Source organism: Podarcis vaucheri (genome assembly GCF_965113315.1).
Source record: "Podarcis vaucheri genome assembly, chromosome: 2".
NCBI classification, from domain to species: Eukaryota; Metazoa; Chordata; class Lepidosauria; order Squamata; family Lacertidae; genus Podarcis; species Podarcis vaucheri.
This window is the reverse complement of record NC_138760.1, coordinates 17,411,905-17,426,988: the sequence shown is the minus strand read 5'-3', so window position 1 is coordinate 17,426,988 and position 15,084 is coordinate 17,411,905. Positions and strand designations below refer to the sequence as shown.

General features: G+C 44.1%; 1 protein-coding gene across 3 annotated transcripts in view; it reads left to right on the top strand.

Moving 5' to 3' along the window:
- Positions 1–12,940, top strand: part of SP1 (Sp1 transcription factor) — a 29,148-nt gene extending 16,208 nt beyond the window's left edge. For all 3 annotated transcript variants that reach the window (XM_082212461.1, XM_082212462.1, XM_082212460.1), the window contains exons 4-6: positions 2,100–2,268; positions 3,762–3,961; positions 5,609–12,940. In XM_082212461.1, the coding sequence (XP_082068587.1) occupies positions 2,100–2,268; positions 3,762–3,961; positions 5,609–5,922 (683 nt within the window). In that variant the 3' untranslated portion in view covers positions 5,923–12,940. The remainder of the gene's footprint in view (positions 1–2,099; positions 2,269–3,761; positions 3,962–5,608) is intronic.
- The last annotated feature ends 2,144 nt before the right edge of the window (positions 12,941–15,084 follow it).

Sequence of the window (15,084 nt, the reverse complement as noted above, 5' to 3'; positions counted from 1 at the left end):
CCTCGCAAGACGGAAAACTCGCTAGACGAAAGAGTTTTCCGTTTTGGAGGTGCTTCGCAAAACAAATTTCCTATGGGCTTGCTTCGCGAGACGACAATGTCTTGCAAGTTCCTGCTGGTTTTTTCCCCTCCCCCCCCTTTTTCTAAGCCGCTAAGCCGCTTATCAGTTTATCCGATCAGCAGATAAGCCGCTAATCCGTCAATGGGCTTGCTTCGCAAGACAAGAGAATCACAGAACGGATTCTTTTCGTCTTGCGAGGCACCACTGTATCAGGATAATTCATTTGAAATACTTTGAAAACTTCAAAGCACTATATAAAATGCTGAGTGTTTAACCTGGGACCAGAGTGTGCGCTCGTTTTACTAGATAACCCCTATGGCATAGTCACACACACCTACACCCCAGCATTACCTGAGAATCACACCCACCTTAGACAACGGTGCATTTTTGTCCCATACTCAAGTACTGCGATGGCATATGCATTGCAGGTTGATTGACAGCAATGGCTTTAAGGAGCAGTTGTGTATCTTCTTTTAAATGGAAGCCGCGTTGCAGAGCTAACTGCGCTATTTGTATTGCAGACTCCTAACGGCTTTATGTATGCCTTGGTCCGATGGAAATGAGTGAGCTGGACCATACTACTGGCATATGCTAATTGTCTCTGAAAACAGATTGCTCAGCCTGCTGCGTTTTGCATCTGTTACGATTTGCGTGATATTCCTCTCCCCGCCTCACTCCCCCCAACGCGTGAAAATAATCAAGCAGCGAAGCTTGTAGGAAAATAAACTAATTGGGAAGTGTAGCGGGAAGTTATGGAAGAAGCAATTAGATGACAGCATAAGAATGGCCCAATAAAATGGAAACTAAAATTGATAGGCTTGAAAGTGTCCCACTCATTCAGGGTTCCCCTCCCTTTACAAAATGTTTTATATCCTTGCCTGCATTTGAAAACTCATCAGTGTTGTGCTATAATTCCTATGGTTTTTGTAATTGGATATTGGCTTTTGAGAGAGAGGAGGAGAGAATATGGTGCATGGGCTGTTAACAGATGATTTTTCAACTTTATGTATGCTTTCTGTGATCATAGTAATTAGCCAGCTAGCAGGCTCCCAGGAAAAAAAACACCCTGATATCTTCCTTAGGAGAAGCACTACTTAAACTATTCTCTCTCTCAGCCTGCTGTATTTATTGCCTTTTCTCTCTCTATTATTGGGATGGTTCGCATCTGTTTTGCAGATTAGCTCCCCGGGTGCTACTACAATCATTTCCCGTTAAACGGATACTTTAAAAAATCTTTCTGTTAAGCCCAGCACTTTGTAAGTTCCCAAACAAAGAAACTTGAACAAAGCTATAATGTGTAATACATAAGGTAAAAACTTTACACTTCAAAAGAATCTAGGCCCCAGTGCAACCTACTGTAGTGGTGGGGATTTAGTAGCTTCAGATATTTTCCATATTCTTAGGCAACAGTACTGAGTAAGTACTGCTTTGTCCTCCAGGGTGGCTACAAGGAGTTAGGAAGTGTTCACCTCGTTTTGGATCAGCAGCAGTTTGTGTCTTCTGAACCCGACAAGCTGTGGTTAATCTCAGCTGTGGTTTAAATGAAGGTAGCTAGCTTTCAACAAACCATAGTTAAGATGCACCACAGTTTCGAGCTTAATGATGAACTGCAGTTAGTCAAAACAGAGAAGCACTGTGCACACAGCAGGACTTTGCCTTCCTCCTTGCACAAGCACTCGGAATCTGCTCTGGAGGGACCTCCAAGCCCCTGTAGCAGATTTTGAGAGTGCATAGGGGGCTGCAAGGGAGAGGAGGGGAAAGAACCATTGGGCAACATGTGGATGGGTATTTTTTTGGAAGTTGCCTGTGGGAGATGCAATAACTGTTCCTCATTGGAAAATGTGAAAGCTCTCCATTTGCACTCCAAAGAGTAATTTTCTCATTTCCTTTGGGGCGGGATGGGGAGAGAAACTACCCAGACAGCTAAACTGAAAAGCCAAATGTGGTGTTGGTTTTAACCGGATTGTCCTTTTTCTGTAGGTTGTGTGTACCATTGCCATTTTGATAGTGAAATACAAAGCAAAATTGTTTTCCCGCAGGTGATCATAACACCCACCTCAGCCTTCACGGCACTGGTGGCGACGGGCTGGCTGATGATGGGGCAACCGTTGAAGAAGGAGAGGCCAGCCCGGACGCTCAGCCGCAGCAAGGTCGAAGAATGCGCAGAGAAGCATGCACTTGCCCCTACTGCAAGGACAATGAAGGAAGGTAAGGTTGTGCAGGCATAGCATGTGTCATTAATGTGTTGTCCGCTGTGGTGCAACTGAGAGATGGAGTTGGTTTGGAGTTCTTTGGTCACCTTTTGCATCCAGGACTTTCATAGCAGCAAGTATACATCCTCAAAGAATACTGGGAATTGTTTTGAGGAGGAGGAGAAATATCTGCAGGAGGGTAGCCAGCCCTCCTTGTTCCCTCCCAAAATTACAGTTCCTGGGTTCCATGTGGGTAGGGTGGGAGAGAATGATTTGTTCAACCAGTTTATTTTCTGTGACTTAGCCACATTCACCCTGCTGCAAGATTTCATTGCTTAGAGCTGCCTGGGTACGATGTCGGTGGTTTCAGGTGAAGTTGTGCATCTTGTAGCTCCATGTAGACCAAAGTTTTGCTAGGGTTACGTGACGGGGAGCTACAATCAGGCTTATGTTGCCTTTGCTTCTCATTGCAATACTAACCAAATCAAGCTGCTCCTGGTGCTCATGGGAAATGAGGTGTTCATTTTCTGGGTGCTAGGAACCAATGGGGAGCCTTCCAACAGTACCCATGGATTCTTTCCTCCACCTCTTATCCAGCATGATTCCTCCATTACCATCTGCATTTATTTTGCTGTCCCATTTATTTCCTACATTTCCCCGCCCAATTATGGATCTGGGCTTAAAAGAAATAAATCGCATTTCCAGAGCCGAATAATGTAGCATCTGCCTATACCACTCCAATGAATGAGCGTAATTAACTGTGCTACAGAAACTCAACTTCCTTGTTGTAGCAATTAGACATAAACTGCCTGTATTCAGGACATGAAACTTGCACAAGCAATTAGTGCAAAGTAAAGGTAGGGGTGGGAACGAGGTAATTTATGGCCATTGTTTAAAATATTAGCCATAGATGAGCAGAGAGCACCTGCTTAGAAATGTTTGTTCAGCATTTTGCCTTTCAGTCCACTAGAGGCCTCTCAAGGTGGCTTGCAATTGAAATAACCATCACTTAAACCAGCAAAGAAAAATTTAAAGCACACGCATTTGAGATAGGGAATTGTCTCCTTGTAGTTACAGGAGCTATTGACTCTCTTCCTGATCTCTTAGAACAGGCTAGTCTATAAATTTGCTCGAGAGAATTGAAAAATAAGTGTCCACTATTGTGGGAATCTGATTGCGAGTCTGATAGGAAGTGGTCTCGTTGGCCTTATTATTTGTGTAGCTGTAGAGCATCTAATTTTAAAGGGAGATCCCTGTTATATTATTGTATTGGTTTAAAGTGGGTTAGAAATACACAACACACACACACATTTTAGAGATGTGCAGGATGTAACATGATGCTGGTCTCATGGTAAAGACTGAGAATTGGGAAGGGATTCAGAAGACGTAACAGACTGAGAAAGCACATTAATATAACTGGGATTTATTCACTTAAACATAAGTCTAGTGAAAATACACTGAGTATTTCCAAAAATACTAAAAGGATTCTATGTATGGAACTATTTTTAGGGGCACTGGGGATCCAGGGAAAAAGAAGCAGCACATCTGCCACATCCCAGGCTGTGGGAAAGTGTATGGGAAGACATCTCATCTGCGTGCCCACCTTCGGTGGCATACCGGAGAGCGACCGTTTGTGTGTTCCTGGATGTTCTGTGGCAAGCGCTTCACACGCAGCGATGAACTGCAGCGACACAAGCGGACACATACAGGTAAGTGCAAGGATCTGGTGTGGTTTGAACAAGCAGCAGCATCAGCTCAGGGCAAAGGAATGATTGGAACAAGTGCTGTAGGAATGTTGGAACCCTTCGTGAATGCAAGGCTGATCTCATCCAGCGGAACCCCAGAATTCCCTAGTTATGTGTTTCTTATAAACTCCGGATTCCAGCTGCTACAGAGTTCTTTCTAAAGGGCAGATAGTCACCCTCTCTGCTGTGGGTTGAAGACCCTTCTTCAGGCTATGAATGAATGAATGAATTATTTTGGTCACAGACCAGTTCCAGCTCACATACAAAATCAGGGAAGTCATGAAACACAATAGGGATACATTTAAATTTGCAGTTCGGTAGAACAGGGACAGTACAGATATAGCAGCAGTTAAAATATATAAATTAGATCTTACTAAAATATAGTGAGTCTTCAGGCTATGGTCTCACAAACACAGGAACAGTACCCAGCAAACGTGTCCTGCCAGCACAAGGATTACTTCTTGTGCAGTGGGGAATTCCCCCCCCCTTTCCTACTCACCCCCATACACTGTACCCTCCCTAAATCTGTTGTGGAAGATTTGGGGGATCCCCTAGAACAGATTTGGAGGAAGTTCTGTTGCACAAACAGAAATCATTGTGCTGACAGAACACATTCGTTGGATATTGCCCAGGTTTAAGAAATGGGGAGGTGTTATTTTTATAGCATCCGTACCCTTGCTCACTCCACATTTAAGCTGTGTCCCAATTAGAGCAGAAATATAACACATTAAGAATTACAGCTAGTGGAGCAACTGTATGCCAGAACATTGCATTTTAAATGTTGCACTACGCACATTCCTTTAGAAGCTTCTTTTTCAGATTATGCTTTGCATATCGTTTGTAAAAACACAGTTGCTTTCCAAAATTTGCTGAAGCTAAAATTAATACTACTAAAAACGTGTTTCCTATAATGGTAGATGAAAGTTACTATAAATCGGCAAATAAACTTGAGCAATAATGGAAACGTAATTAGAAATAGCTTATGAAAACATGTTTTTTTTAAAAACCACACACACACACACACACACACACACACACACACACAGCAACAGAGATATGCAGATGGCATAAGGCAGATATCACCGAAAAAGACAGTTAGAATGGATGCTGTTTCAGAGAAGGCCATGCCTTGTGGTGTGCTAGCTCATCTCACCTTGCACATGGGTCTTCCCCAAAGTGAAGCCCTCTCTGCAGATCTTAAGGAAGTTTGCTGGGAGAAGGCTTCTCTTGGCACAACACTGGGTCTTAGTTATTTAGGGTTATAAAAGTAATAACCAGCACTTTGACTTGGACACAGAAGGAAATGGCAACAATTTCATCTGCTAAAATAGGTGCTGTGTATAGCTAGACATTGTCAACACACAAGCACTTGCATTCCACACTAGTTGAAGCTTTAGAGCCCTCTTCAAAGGCCACTTTGTGAGTGTCTTACAGTAATCCAGACAAGGACACAAGAGCATGGGTGGTGGTAGAGGCCAGATTCCAGCTGGTTTGGGGTACCACTTGCTCACTTTCTATAAGCAAGTGCTTGCTGGTGGAAGGGCTTTGATCTCTAGCCTTTTGAGTGTGGAGGGGGGTCTATGCAGTCTCATCCTCATTTCCTTTCTGCAGGGGAGAAGAAGTTTGCCTGTCCAGAGTGCCCCAAGCGCTTCATGAGGAGCGACCACCTCTCCAAGCACATCAAGACCCACCAAAACAAGAAGGGGCCCAACAACGTGGCCATGGACGTCTCTGCCGTCTCCATGGACACCGGTGCTTCAGCAGAGGGCACTAGCGGGGCAACACCCTCGACCTTAATTGCGACCAACATGGTGGCCATGGAGGCAATCTGCTCCGAAAGCATCGCGCGCCTTGCCAGCAGCGGCATCAACGTCATGCAAGTGGCAGATCTCCAGTCAATCAACATCAGCGGCAATGGATTTTGAGGCACCGCGGACTGCGTGGTGGAGGTGTTGTGCAAACGTGGGATACTCAAGGTAGCAATGGGTCCAAGGGAATGAGATCTTTCATTACACAAAAGGTGAAAGATTAGGGACTCAGCTGCACCACCCAGCCTCCAACCCCCATTGTGGTCTCCCAGGAATACTGCTTGCAAAATAAGGCCTGCTTGCTGTCCAGGTCAGCCCTCAGATGCCTGATGTGATTACCTGGGGAAATGATGGAGATGGCCCTGAGCTGTTTGACTCGTTTTGTTTTGCTCTTCCCCTCCCCCCACCCCCATAAAAGTCCACCCCCTTGTTAGGTACCCCAGATGCCATCATGCCTTGGTTCTAAATGTATATGATCATTGAAATACTTTTTAGCAGAAAAATAAATCTATATTATTATTATTATTATTGTAATTATATAAAGCTATAAAATATGTTCATTTTGATGAGAGGTTAAAATTGCTGTGACCAAAGTCTTTGGTCGTTGTTCAGATGCCTTAACTTGGAACTCCTTGAGCTGTTAGGTGGTGCTCAAGCCTATGTTCAGATGCTATATTGCAATTTTACATTGTAAGTATAAAAACATAAATTTAGCTTTTTGTATGCTTGGCTTTTAGGTTTGTCTTTCTTCTCTCCAACCCCCATTTAAAAAAAAACAATAATTTGGGTACTTTTTTTGTTTGTTTGTTTAACTTTATTTCCTTGGGGTTTTTTTGTTTGGTTTTAATTCTTATTTTTCTCCTTTTGGAGAGAAGTGCATCTGTGCACATCAGCTATTCCCCCCACCCTGCACGCCGCCATGTGGTAGGGTCCATGACCTGAAACATGTTCTATTCTGATTTTGTTGCGGGAGGTAAGCAATTAAGATGTATCCTGCTGCTGCAGTCACTTCTAGGCCTGTACATTAGGCACAAGCCCTATTCACTTTCTGGTTTGAATCAGTCAAAATCTCGTATAATAAAACCTGCAATGGAACTGAGGCCCAAGTAACCTGGTACGCATGCAGATGATGTGCCAAGCATGTTACATATATGGTGGTGTGTGTTTTGAAAGGGTGAGCTCTTTACTGAGCCAAGGAAGTGTGTACTGTGGGACAAGATAGATCTAGAGCTTTGTATCCCGTTGTGTTTTTGTCTGTTTGGTAGGTGAATGGTATACCAAATAGGAAAGGAAGATGGGTATCTTGGATTTGTGTTTATTTTTTAAAACCTCAAGCAAATGCATTGCACTTCTCCAGTTCTATTTAAACTGCCTTTGGTAGCATTCAGCTCCCTTGCAATATTGTGCATTCCCATGTGGGTGCAGTATGAATAGGAAATGCAGCAGCTGGGACTGGGTGTTGTTGGCTCTCAGCAAGCTGCAGAAGATGTGTGAGGGCCAAAATAAATGAAGAAGGGAGAGGGTGCCTTTTGAGGAGCAACGGGGCCTTTTGATCTTCTGTACTTAGCAGTATTTTAACATTTCCCCAGAGCCCTGGGCTTCAGTGTGAACCAGCCTGACATTCTATGCATCACCACAGTTGGCCATACTCCGCCAGTGCCTTACCCTTTCTTCTTCCTCTTCGTCTTACCCAGCTGTTAATTAAAAGTTATCTCTTCTCCCCTTGGGCTATTGAAGCAAACTGCTTTCGCTTCAAGTAGTGAAGGGAAAATAGCAAATACTGAATTTCAGGAAGGTGACAGCTTTTACAGGCATCCTGTCTCTTTTTAACATCCTTCAGCAGGAGAATGATGCTTACTGCAGTGCGTAGGCCACCCATCTTTGCCTTAGAGTGCTGACAGGGGTCCGTGACTTGGTAGCCAGCCATTATGTTTGGCTGTCGCTGCCATGGCCCCAAGTCCTGCCTAAACTGCTTCTCAAGAGCAGTAGCCAAGTCAAATCATTTCTAACTGCTTTTCCACTTTCCGGCACACCCGCTGCCTTCCCTTCTCTGCCTTGTTCTACCTCTGTCTTCCAGCTTTATTTCACTTTGCCACCTCCCCCTGCACACCAGTAGCACCAGAAAATACACACTATGCTCTAAATTACCAGCCAGTGTCTCTTCTGTCCCTAATCCAGCCGTCAGATCTTGATGCTAGCATGCAGTGTTTTAGGAAGACTGGCGTAGAGCTGTGTTTCTGTTGGGCAGAGGAGGAGGAAATGACTCTGCCATCTCACTTCCTCAGGAGTTTGCCAGAATCAAGTTTGTAGTTGCTGCTGCTGACCGGGTGGCTGTGTCTGCAAGGCCCCTGGTGCACGGAGTCATGCTTTCATGATCTTCTGCAGTTTCAGAACATAAGGACATCTCCTGCATGGCCTGCAGTATTTGTTGAGCTGAGGGAGAATGGAAACCTGTCTTTAGATCGAAGGTATAAGACAGGAAACTGTCCGTATTAGGGGGAAAAGGAACTGGTATGAGAATATTTTGTGAGTTCTGCAGCGTGGATGAATTATCCAGTTTTTTTGCCCTATGAGCTTGGCTCTTCGGTTTAGCTTTCTTTTCACTGAGGCAGAAGTATTAAGGACTTCCCCCTCTTGGTTCTGTGAAGCTTGGTGCCCACCCCCTTTTATCATTTTGCTCTTAGTTCAGTCACTATATCTTGTCATGCAGATATTGGGTTGCAAAGAGCAGGGCTGTATCATAGGAAACAGTTCATGCCAAAATTTGTGTGCGCGTTTTGAGCATTATTAAATAGGAACTTCCTGTGCCAGCCTAGAAAATGAGGCATTGGCATGCCGATACCTTGGCTTCTTCCTCCATACCAGTGAAAAACCTTTGATTATATTTTCACTTCAGTGTGCATGCACCAAATCCTCAGAGATGTACATCGAAATAAATTGATGAGCCTCTGCTAGAAACATCCTTCTGTCAGTTTTATAAGATTCGGAATTGCACCTGTAAAACTTGCACCCCAGTGTGAAAGCAAGTATGATTATCACTTTGTACACGCTATGCATTCACTCACTTGTAGAAAGACCAGTGAAATTGTAAGTAGTAAATGTTATGGCTTAAAGGGGTTTTATTTCAGCATGTGTGAATGAAAACTGTCTCTTGAAAACATTCTAGTATCTCTGCTGGATTTGATCTGGCAAACAGATTGATCTTGCTGCAAGATCAGCTTATACGGCACCTTTTCCAAACCAGTGTTGCTTCAAAAGCAAGACGTTTTTCTGTGCCAAAAGGACTTTGTGGGTACAGTCAGGTCAGAGATAGATTGTCCCAAGGAAGTAAGGATTTTAAAAGTGTGAGTGGCTGTTTATTCTGAGCAAGTCTGCTTTTACAGTGATGGATCTTAAGCGTTCCATGAAATTCAGGTTAACCATGTTGTTACTGAAATGACTGAACACAGGCTTTGGGAAGGTGGAGACAGGATATGTCCTATGGAAGTAAAATACCACATGATAAGCAATAATACAGAAACCTCTGGTCCTTAATTTTAGTTTTTCTCTGGGTCTGCCATTTTAGTCCCAGTGCTTCAAATTTATATTGACAGAGATGGTAAGGATCTCTTTTTAATATGCTGTACATTGAACGCTTCCCCTTTTGCCAGAGAGCCGTGTTGTGTTTTCTAGAATGCCCAGAAGGTGTTGATTTCCAATCAGTTGTCTTCAGCACCCATTTTCAAGCTGTTTTCCTTAAGGAATTAATGGAACTTCAGGTGTTCACTGTTTAGAAAACAGTGAGCATCGCTGTGGCCTGTCCCAGTCATCCTTGTGGACTGCATTATAGGTCTGCTGCCTTGTCAATCTGCACAAAAAGTATTTGCCTATTCATCATCTTGTACAGATTTTCTGCAGCTAAGGAAACTTGTTTTCTTTTAAAATCCATAGGACATTTTCTTCTTTATTCTGAGTGTGGTTTGTTCAATCTCAGGCTCAGTGTGGCATAGGAGAAGAATCCATTGGTAGCCAGTAGCTAGAATTTTGTCATGTTGTCAATTATATCAGGAGTGTTGTGTAGCAAATTGCCCACCCCAAAGGATATATTGGTCTTACTTGCTGAATCTTCGCAGTGTTTTTTTTTCTTTTTAAAGAGCAATATTGCCCAGCTTATACCACAGGGGTCACAAAGTAGAAACCAGGTGTTTTCAGCCCATGATAGAAGTATAGGAAAACTGTGAAACTTGAACACTAAGGGTTGTTTTGTTCAATGCTAGTCCTGCTCAAAGTACACTCATTTAAATGCATAGACCTAAGTTAGTCATGTTTATGAATTTCAGTGGCTCTGCTCTGAGTATGATTGGCATTTGCTATAACCCTAAGGACGGGAAGTAGCTCTTGCTATAAATCCCTCTATTGAAAGTATTTGTATTTTTTAAAAAATAAACAACCCAACAATCTTAACGATCTTTCAAAACTAGATGCATTGGAGGGGTCATGTTTTGGAAATAGCGGAAATTCTAGATCCCTTGGTAGAATGCAGTATCTCCCAATGTTTTACAAACGGTGCCTTAACTTGAGATGCCCCAGGGGCAGCAGTTGTTGCACCTGCTTGCAGAATGCCACTGGTTCTCTCTGTTCATCTGTTTGCAAGAACTGAAGTCCAAAAACAAGCCGAGGTGTTCTAGGCATCTTCCAAAGTGGCTTTATCTGCGGCAGTATTCCAAATATTTAGCAGAACCTCCAGGGTTGCTCTCTTACCAGACTTATGTCGCTTTTGCCAAGTAATACCCTTTATCCATCCATCCCCATTCCCTAGAAAACACCCTCCACTCAGGTAGTATCCCATCTACCTGTCCTCACAATATAGCAAGTTATCTGAAATGTGTTATCATGCCCCATCTTTAAGCAAAGCAGCAGCAAAAGTTTTACTGTAAGAAAAAAGACATACTATGAGTGCCTTTTGTGGGGAGTTCTAAAATGACGCTTGCTTTTTTAAAGTTTTTAGTTTTCTCATGGAAGTGGCCGTTAAGTTGAGACAGCCTGGTGAAGGACAGAGTGGCACTATTTAGTAGCACTGTGCTGTGGTTGCATCATGCCAGTGGTGCCCAGGGGATATGGACTTCCACCTGTGTCCTCCGCATCTCCTGCTTCTCCTGTTGCCAAGCTGGAGTTGATATTACTTACCTAGTGTCTGCTCCAGGGGTCTGCAATCTAAGGCCCATGGGCCACAAGCAGCCCATGGGGGGTTGTTTAACCGGCCCATGGACCCCCGCCGCCCACCCACTCGGCTCCCATGCGCCATGCTAAACCGGTGCAGAGCAGAGCGGAGACCGCTTTCTGCAGCACTGGCTGGCTTCCCATTGGCTGCAGGAAGCTCCTGCAGCCAATGGGAAGCTGTGCAGGCCTCCTCTGCACTGGAAGGAGCACTGAAAATCGCATTTGCATGCACCCGCACTCAGGCCCACCATGGCGTCTGCGGGACCGTGAACCGGCCCAAGCCACAAAAACTTTGCCGGCCCCTGGTCTACTCCCTGTCCCCCACACAGGTCAGGGCTCTGTTTCCGGAAGTCTTCATTGCTAGCCATGCCTGCTCACACCGCCTGCTTCTGTGGCGCAACAGGGTGGGGTGGGGAGAGACCGGAAGCATCTTAAACTTCCTGTGAGGTTTCAAAAAGGGATTCGGCTGCACCAGTGTTCTTCAACCTTGGGGTCCCCAGTACAATATTGGGCTATAACTCCCCCCATCCCCAGATGAGCGTAGCCCAACGCTCAGGGATGATGGAAGTTGCAGTCCCCACATCATCTAGGGACCTCAAGGCTGGAGAACGCCAGTCCAAATTGCCACATGTGTCTGCTTCATGGCTAGTGCAGGATTATGACCTATGCCAGAATGGCACCGTGACTCTTGCCTGTCTGTGCCGGTTGTGAGGGTCTCTCATGACTTGTCACTGCTTGAGCCCTACACACACTGCCTAGTGGCATACTTAGATAGAGGCATCCTTTGCTGTACGCACACTGAAAACAAAAGACTCGAAACAAGTCACAAGTGGTTGGTTTTTCCCCCTGGGCTACCTCTTCAGGCTGCTGATGGGGTTTGGGTGTGTTGGAGAATTGCCTTATTGATTGCTCCCCCAACTGAGGGCGGAGGAAGATCCACGTCTTTCGGAAATTAGCATGCCCAGGAGAGGAATCCACACCTGACATGCTGGGGTTTGGGGGTATTTGTGGCTTTTTGTTTGTTACTTTAAATAAACTTTAGGTTCGGGTGGCTTTATTTGTGGAGAATCATTCAGAGATGCAACTGCAAAGTGGATCTAGGAAAAGCTTTACTATTTGATTCCTCTGATTTTGTGTAAAGTGGCCCAAAATCCGAAACATGCAAAGCGAAAGGAGAGGGGGGGACGACTGTATATTATTATTATTATTTTATATTTTCTTAAAATAACTTACAATGTTCTTTCTGGAATCAGACGTGCCTTTTCCTTTATATACAAGGGTTCTATATAGCCAAGCCAGTGCCATCAGCCTTCAGTGGCTCCTCTGTCGCATTCTGTGCCTTCGAACAGCTTTGTCTAGCTTTAATCTTGTCACAGTCCAGTCTAAATGGGCAGCTGGAGTACAGCAGTTAACTTATTCCCCCACCCCGGTCCAAAGGTGAAAGGATGAGAGCGCTGACTTTTTGCATGCTCTGCAATGGAAAGGGGCGGTTGTGGAGGGGAATGAGAGTTTCTGCCCAGTTGCCATTCCCAGGTTCCGCTAACGTTTCATAAACGTTTTTCATTATGTTCAGTGGCTTTGTAATCCTCTTCCGCAGTAACCTGGCTGCTTCTGTCACCTCTCCCAGGAAGGGGGAAGGTGGGTAGCAATCTAAGTCGTCTTTGGTGCTTAACAGCACAGTTCTGCAGACACTTAAAGCCAACCTGTAACACTGGCAATAAAATAATTCTTGTCTAGCTGTGTAAAAGACTGTTTGTTTTATCTTGTAATAATGTATGTGCTTCTTTTTTTAAAAAAAAATCCAATTCCCGATGTAATGATGTCTGAAACACTTTTTAAAAGTGCTATTTTTGTACAAAGATTAAAGTAGTTTGGCTCCTTTGTATACTGATTACAATTTTTTTAAAATGAAAGGAATAAAACAAGTATTTACAGAGTTTGTTTTTAATCTGCCTAGCCACACGAGCAGTATATATTGCACACACAAACATAAACATGTGCCTTCCTTTAATATTTTGTGGTGTGCGTGCTTAGCTCCCAAACTTTCCGCCTTGAATAACTCTGGTTTCTAACCTTTTTCTCAGGCTTCTTTAGCCCTGTTTTTCCAGTCCTCACATGTTAGGTCAAGATTCATGTTGACAGCAGGACTCTCTATCCTTTTAGCTCCATCCTTGCCCTTTGATGTTCCTCCTGCAAGACCCATGTAGTGTTAAAAGGACTAGTGAAAATCCAGGGGGAGAGTGGGCGGATTGTGACCTTCTTGCAAAACAAAGTTGACGTAAATCACTTCCGACCATTGCTGCAGCCTGGCCTTCCGCATTCAACAGTGTATCCATATCTGTGGACACTCAACACAAACCTTTTGTGGCTTGCTTCTCTGCATTCTTATTAACTGAAAAGGGCAGCATTTTATTATTTTTATTATTTTAAAAAGCTTAACAACTTTTGTGTCTGGATTTTCAATTCTTAAAATATGACAACCCTAATTATACCTCACCTTTTTCCCTGACACAAGGCAGCTTACAGATAAAAATGAGAACAGCTAAAAACATGGGGAGATCATTAAAGAACAATTAAACACTGATAGAATTAAAACGACACACACAAAACTAATAAAACAATATAAATAATTACAATAAAAACAAGGCATTCAGCTGTTCCGTTAAAAGCCGTTAGTTCCCAAAAGCGTGTTTGAATATTTGAGCGTCAATGTGGCAGCCAGACTGGTGACTGGAGTGGCCACCGAGAACATATTACATCAGTCCTTAAAGACCTACATTATCTCCTAGTACGTTTCCAAGCACAATTCAAAGTTGGTGCTGACCTTTAAAGCCCTAAACGGCTTTGGCCCAGGATACCTGAAGGAGCGTCTCCATCCCCATTGTTCTGCCCGGACACTGAGGTCCAGCTCCAAGGGCTTTCTGGCATTTCCCTCACTGCGAGAAATGAGGTTACAGAGAACAGGCAGAGGGCCTTCTCTGTAGTGGCACCTGCCCTGTGGAATGCCCTCCCATCAGATGTCAAGGAAATAAACAACTACAGTGGTACCTCAGGTTACAGACACTTCTGGTTACAGACTCCGCTAACCCAGAAGTAGTACCTCGGGTTAAGAACTTTGCTTCAGGATGAGAACAGAAATCGGGCTCCGGCGGCGCAGCAGCGGGAGGCCCCATTAGCTAAAGTGGTGCTTCAGGTTAAGAACAGTTTCAGGTTATGAACGGACCTCCGGAACAAATTACGTTCTTAAACCATGGTACTACTGTATCTGAGTTTTAGATGACACCTGAAGGCAGCCCTGTTTAGGGAAGTTTTTAATGTTTGAAGTTTTATTCTGTTTTTAGTGTTCTGTTGGGAGCTGCCCGGAGTGGTTGGGGAAACCCAATCAGATGGGCTGGGTAGTAATAATAATAATAAGAAGAAGAAAATGTGAGATGTTTTCGTATGCATGAGCATGGTGCTAATGCTTTTAAGCAAGAATGCCCAGGCAGGGTCACTTAAGAGCTAAAGCATAGATAATCTGTGACCAAAGATCTTGAGTCTGCACTCCTGCTTGAAATTTACAGCACAGTCATGGACTATGAAGATTGGAAGGGGGAGAGTCTAGCCTATATCTGCTGTACTGCTAATGCACCTACTTGACATCTTTTGTTTCTGAGCAGATAAGAGGCAACCAGGAAGTGGACTTTGCTATGTCTACAGAGAGAGCCCTTTATCAGCCTGGTTGTTGAAAACAAGGCTGAAGTTGTCAACCGCAGTCCTGGCGGTGGCGCTGGCAGTCTCAATGCCACCAGCAGAACTGCTTACCGTATGCAACCAAGTACTGCCAGTGCTGCTCACATGTACCGGTGGTAGTGAAATATAGAATCATAAGAACGGTAGAGTTGGAAGGGACCATGAGGGTTCATCTTGTCCAACCCCCCAAAATTCAGAAATATTTTGCCCAATGGGCTCAAACCCACAGCCCAGAGATTAAGAATCTCATGCTCTACCATCTGAGCTATATTCAAGCAGAAGGCTGAGGAGCTTTTGCATATTCTAATTGTTCTGCCCCAGGTGAGAAAGTTGGCAAAATGTTTGTTA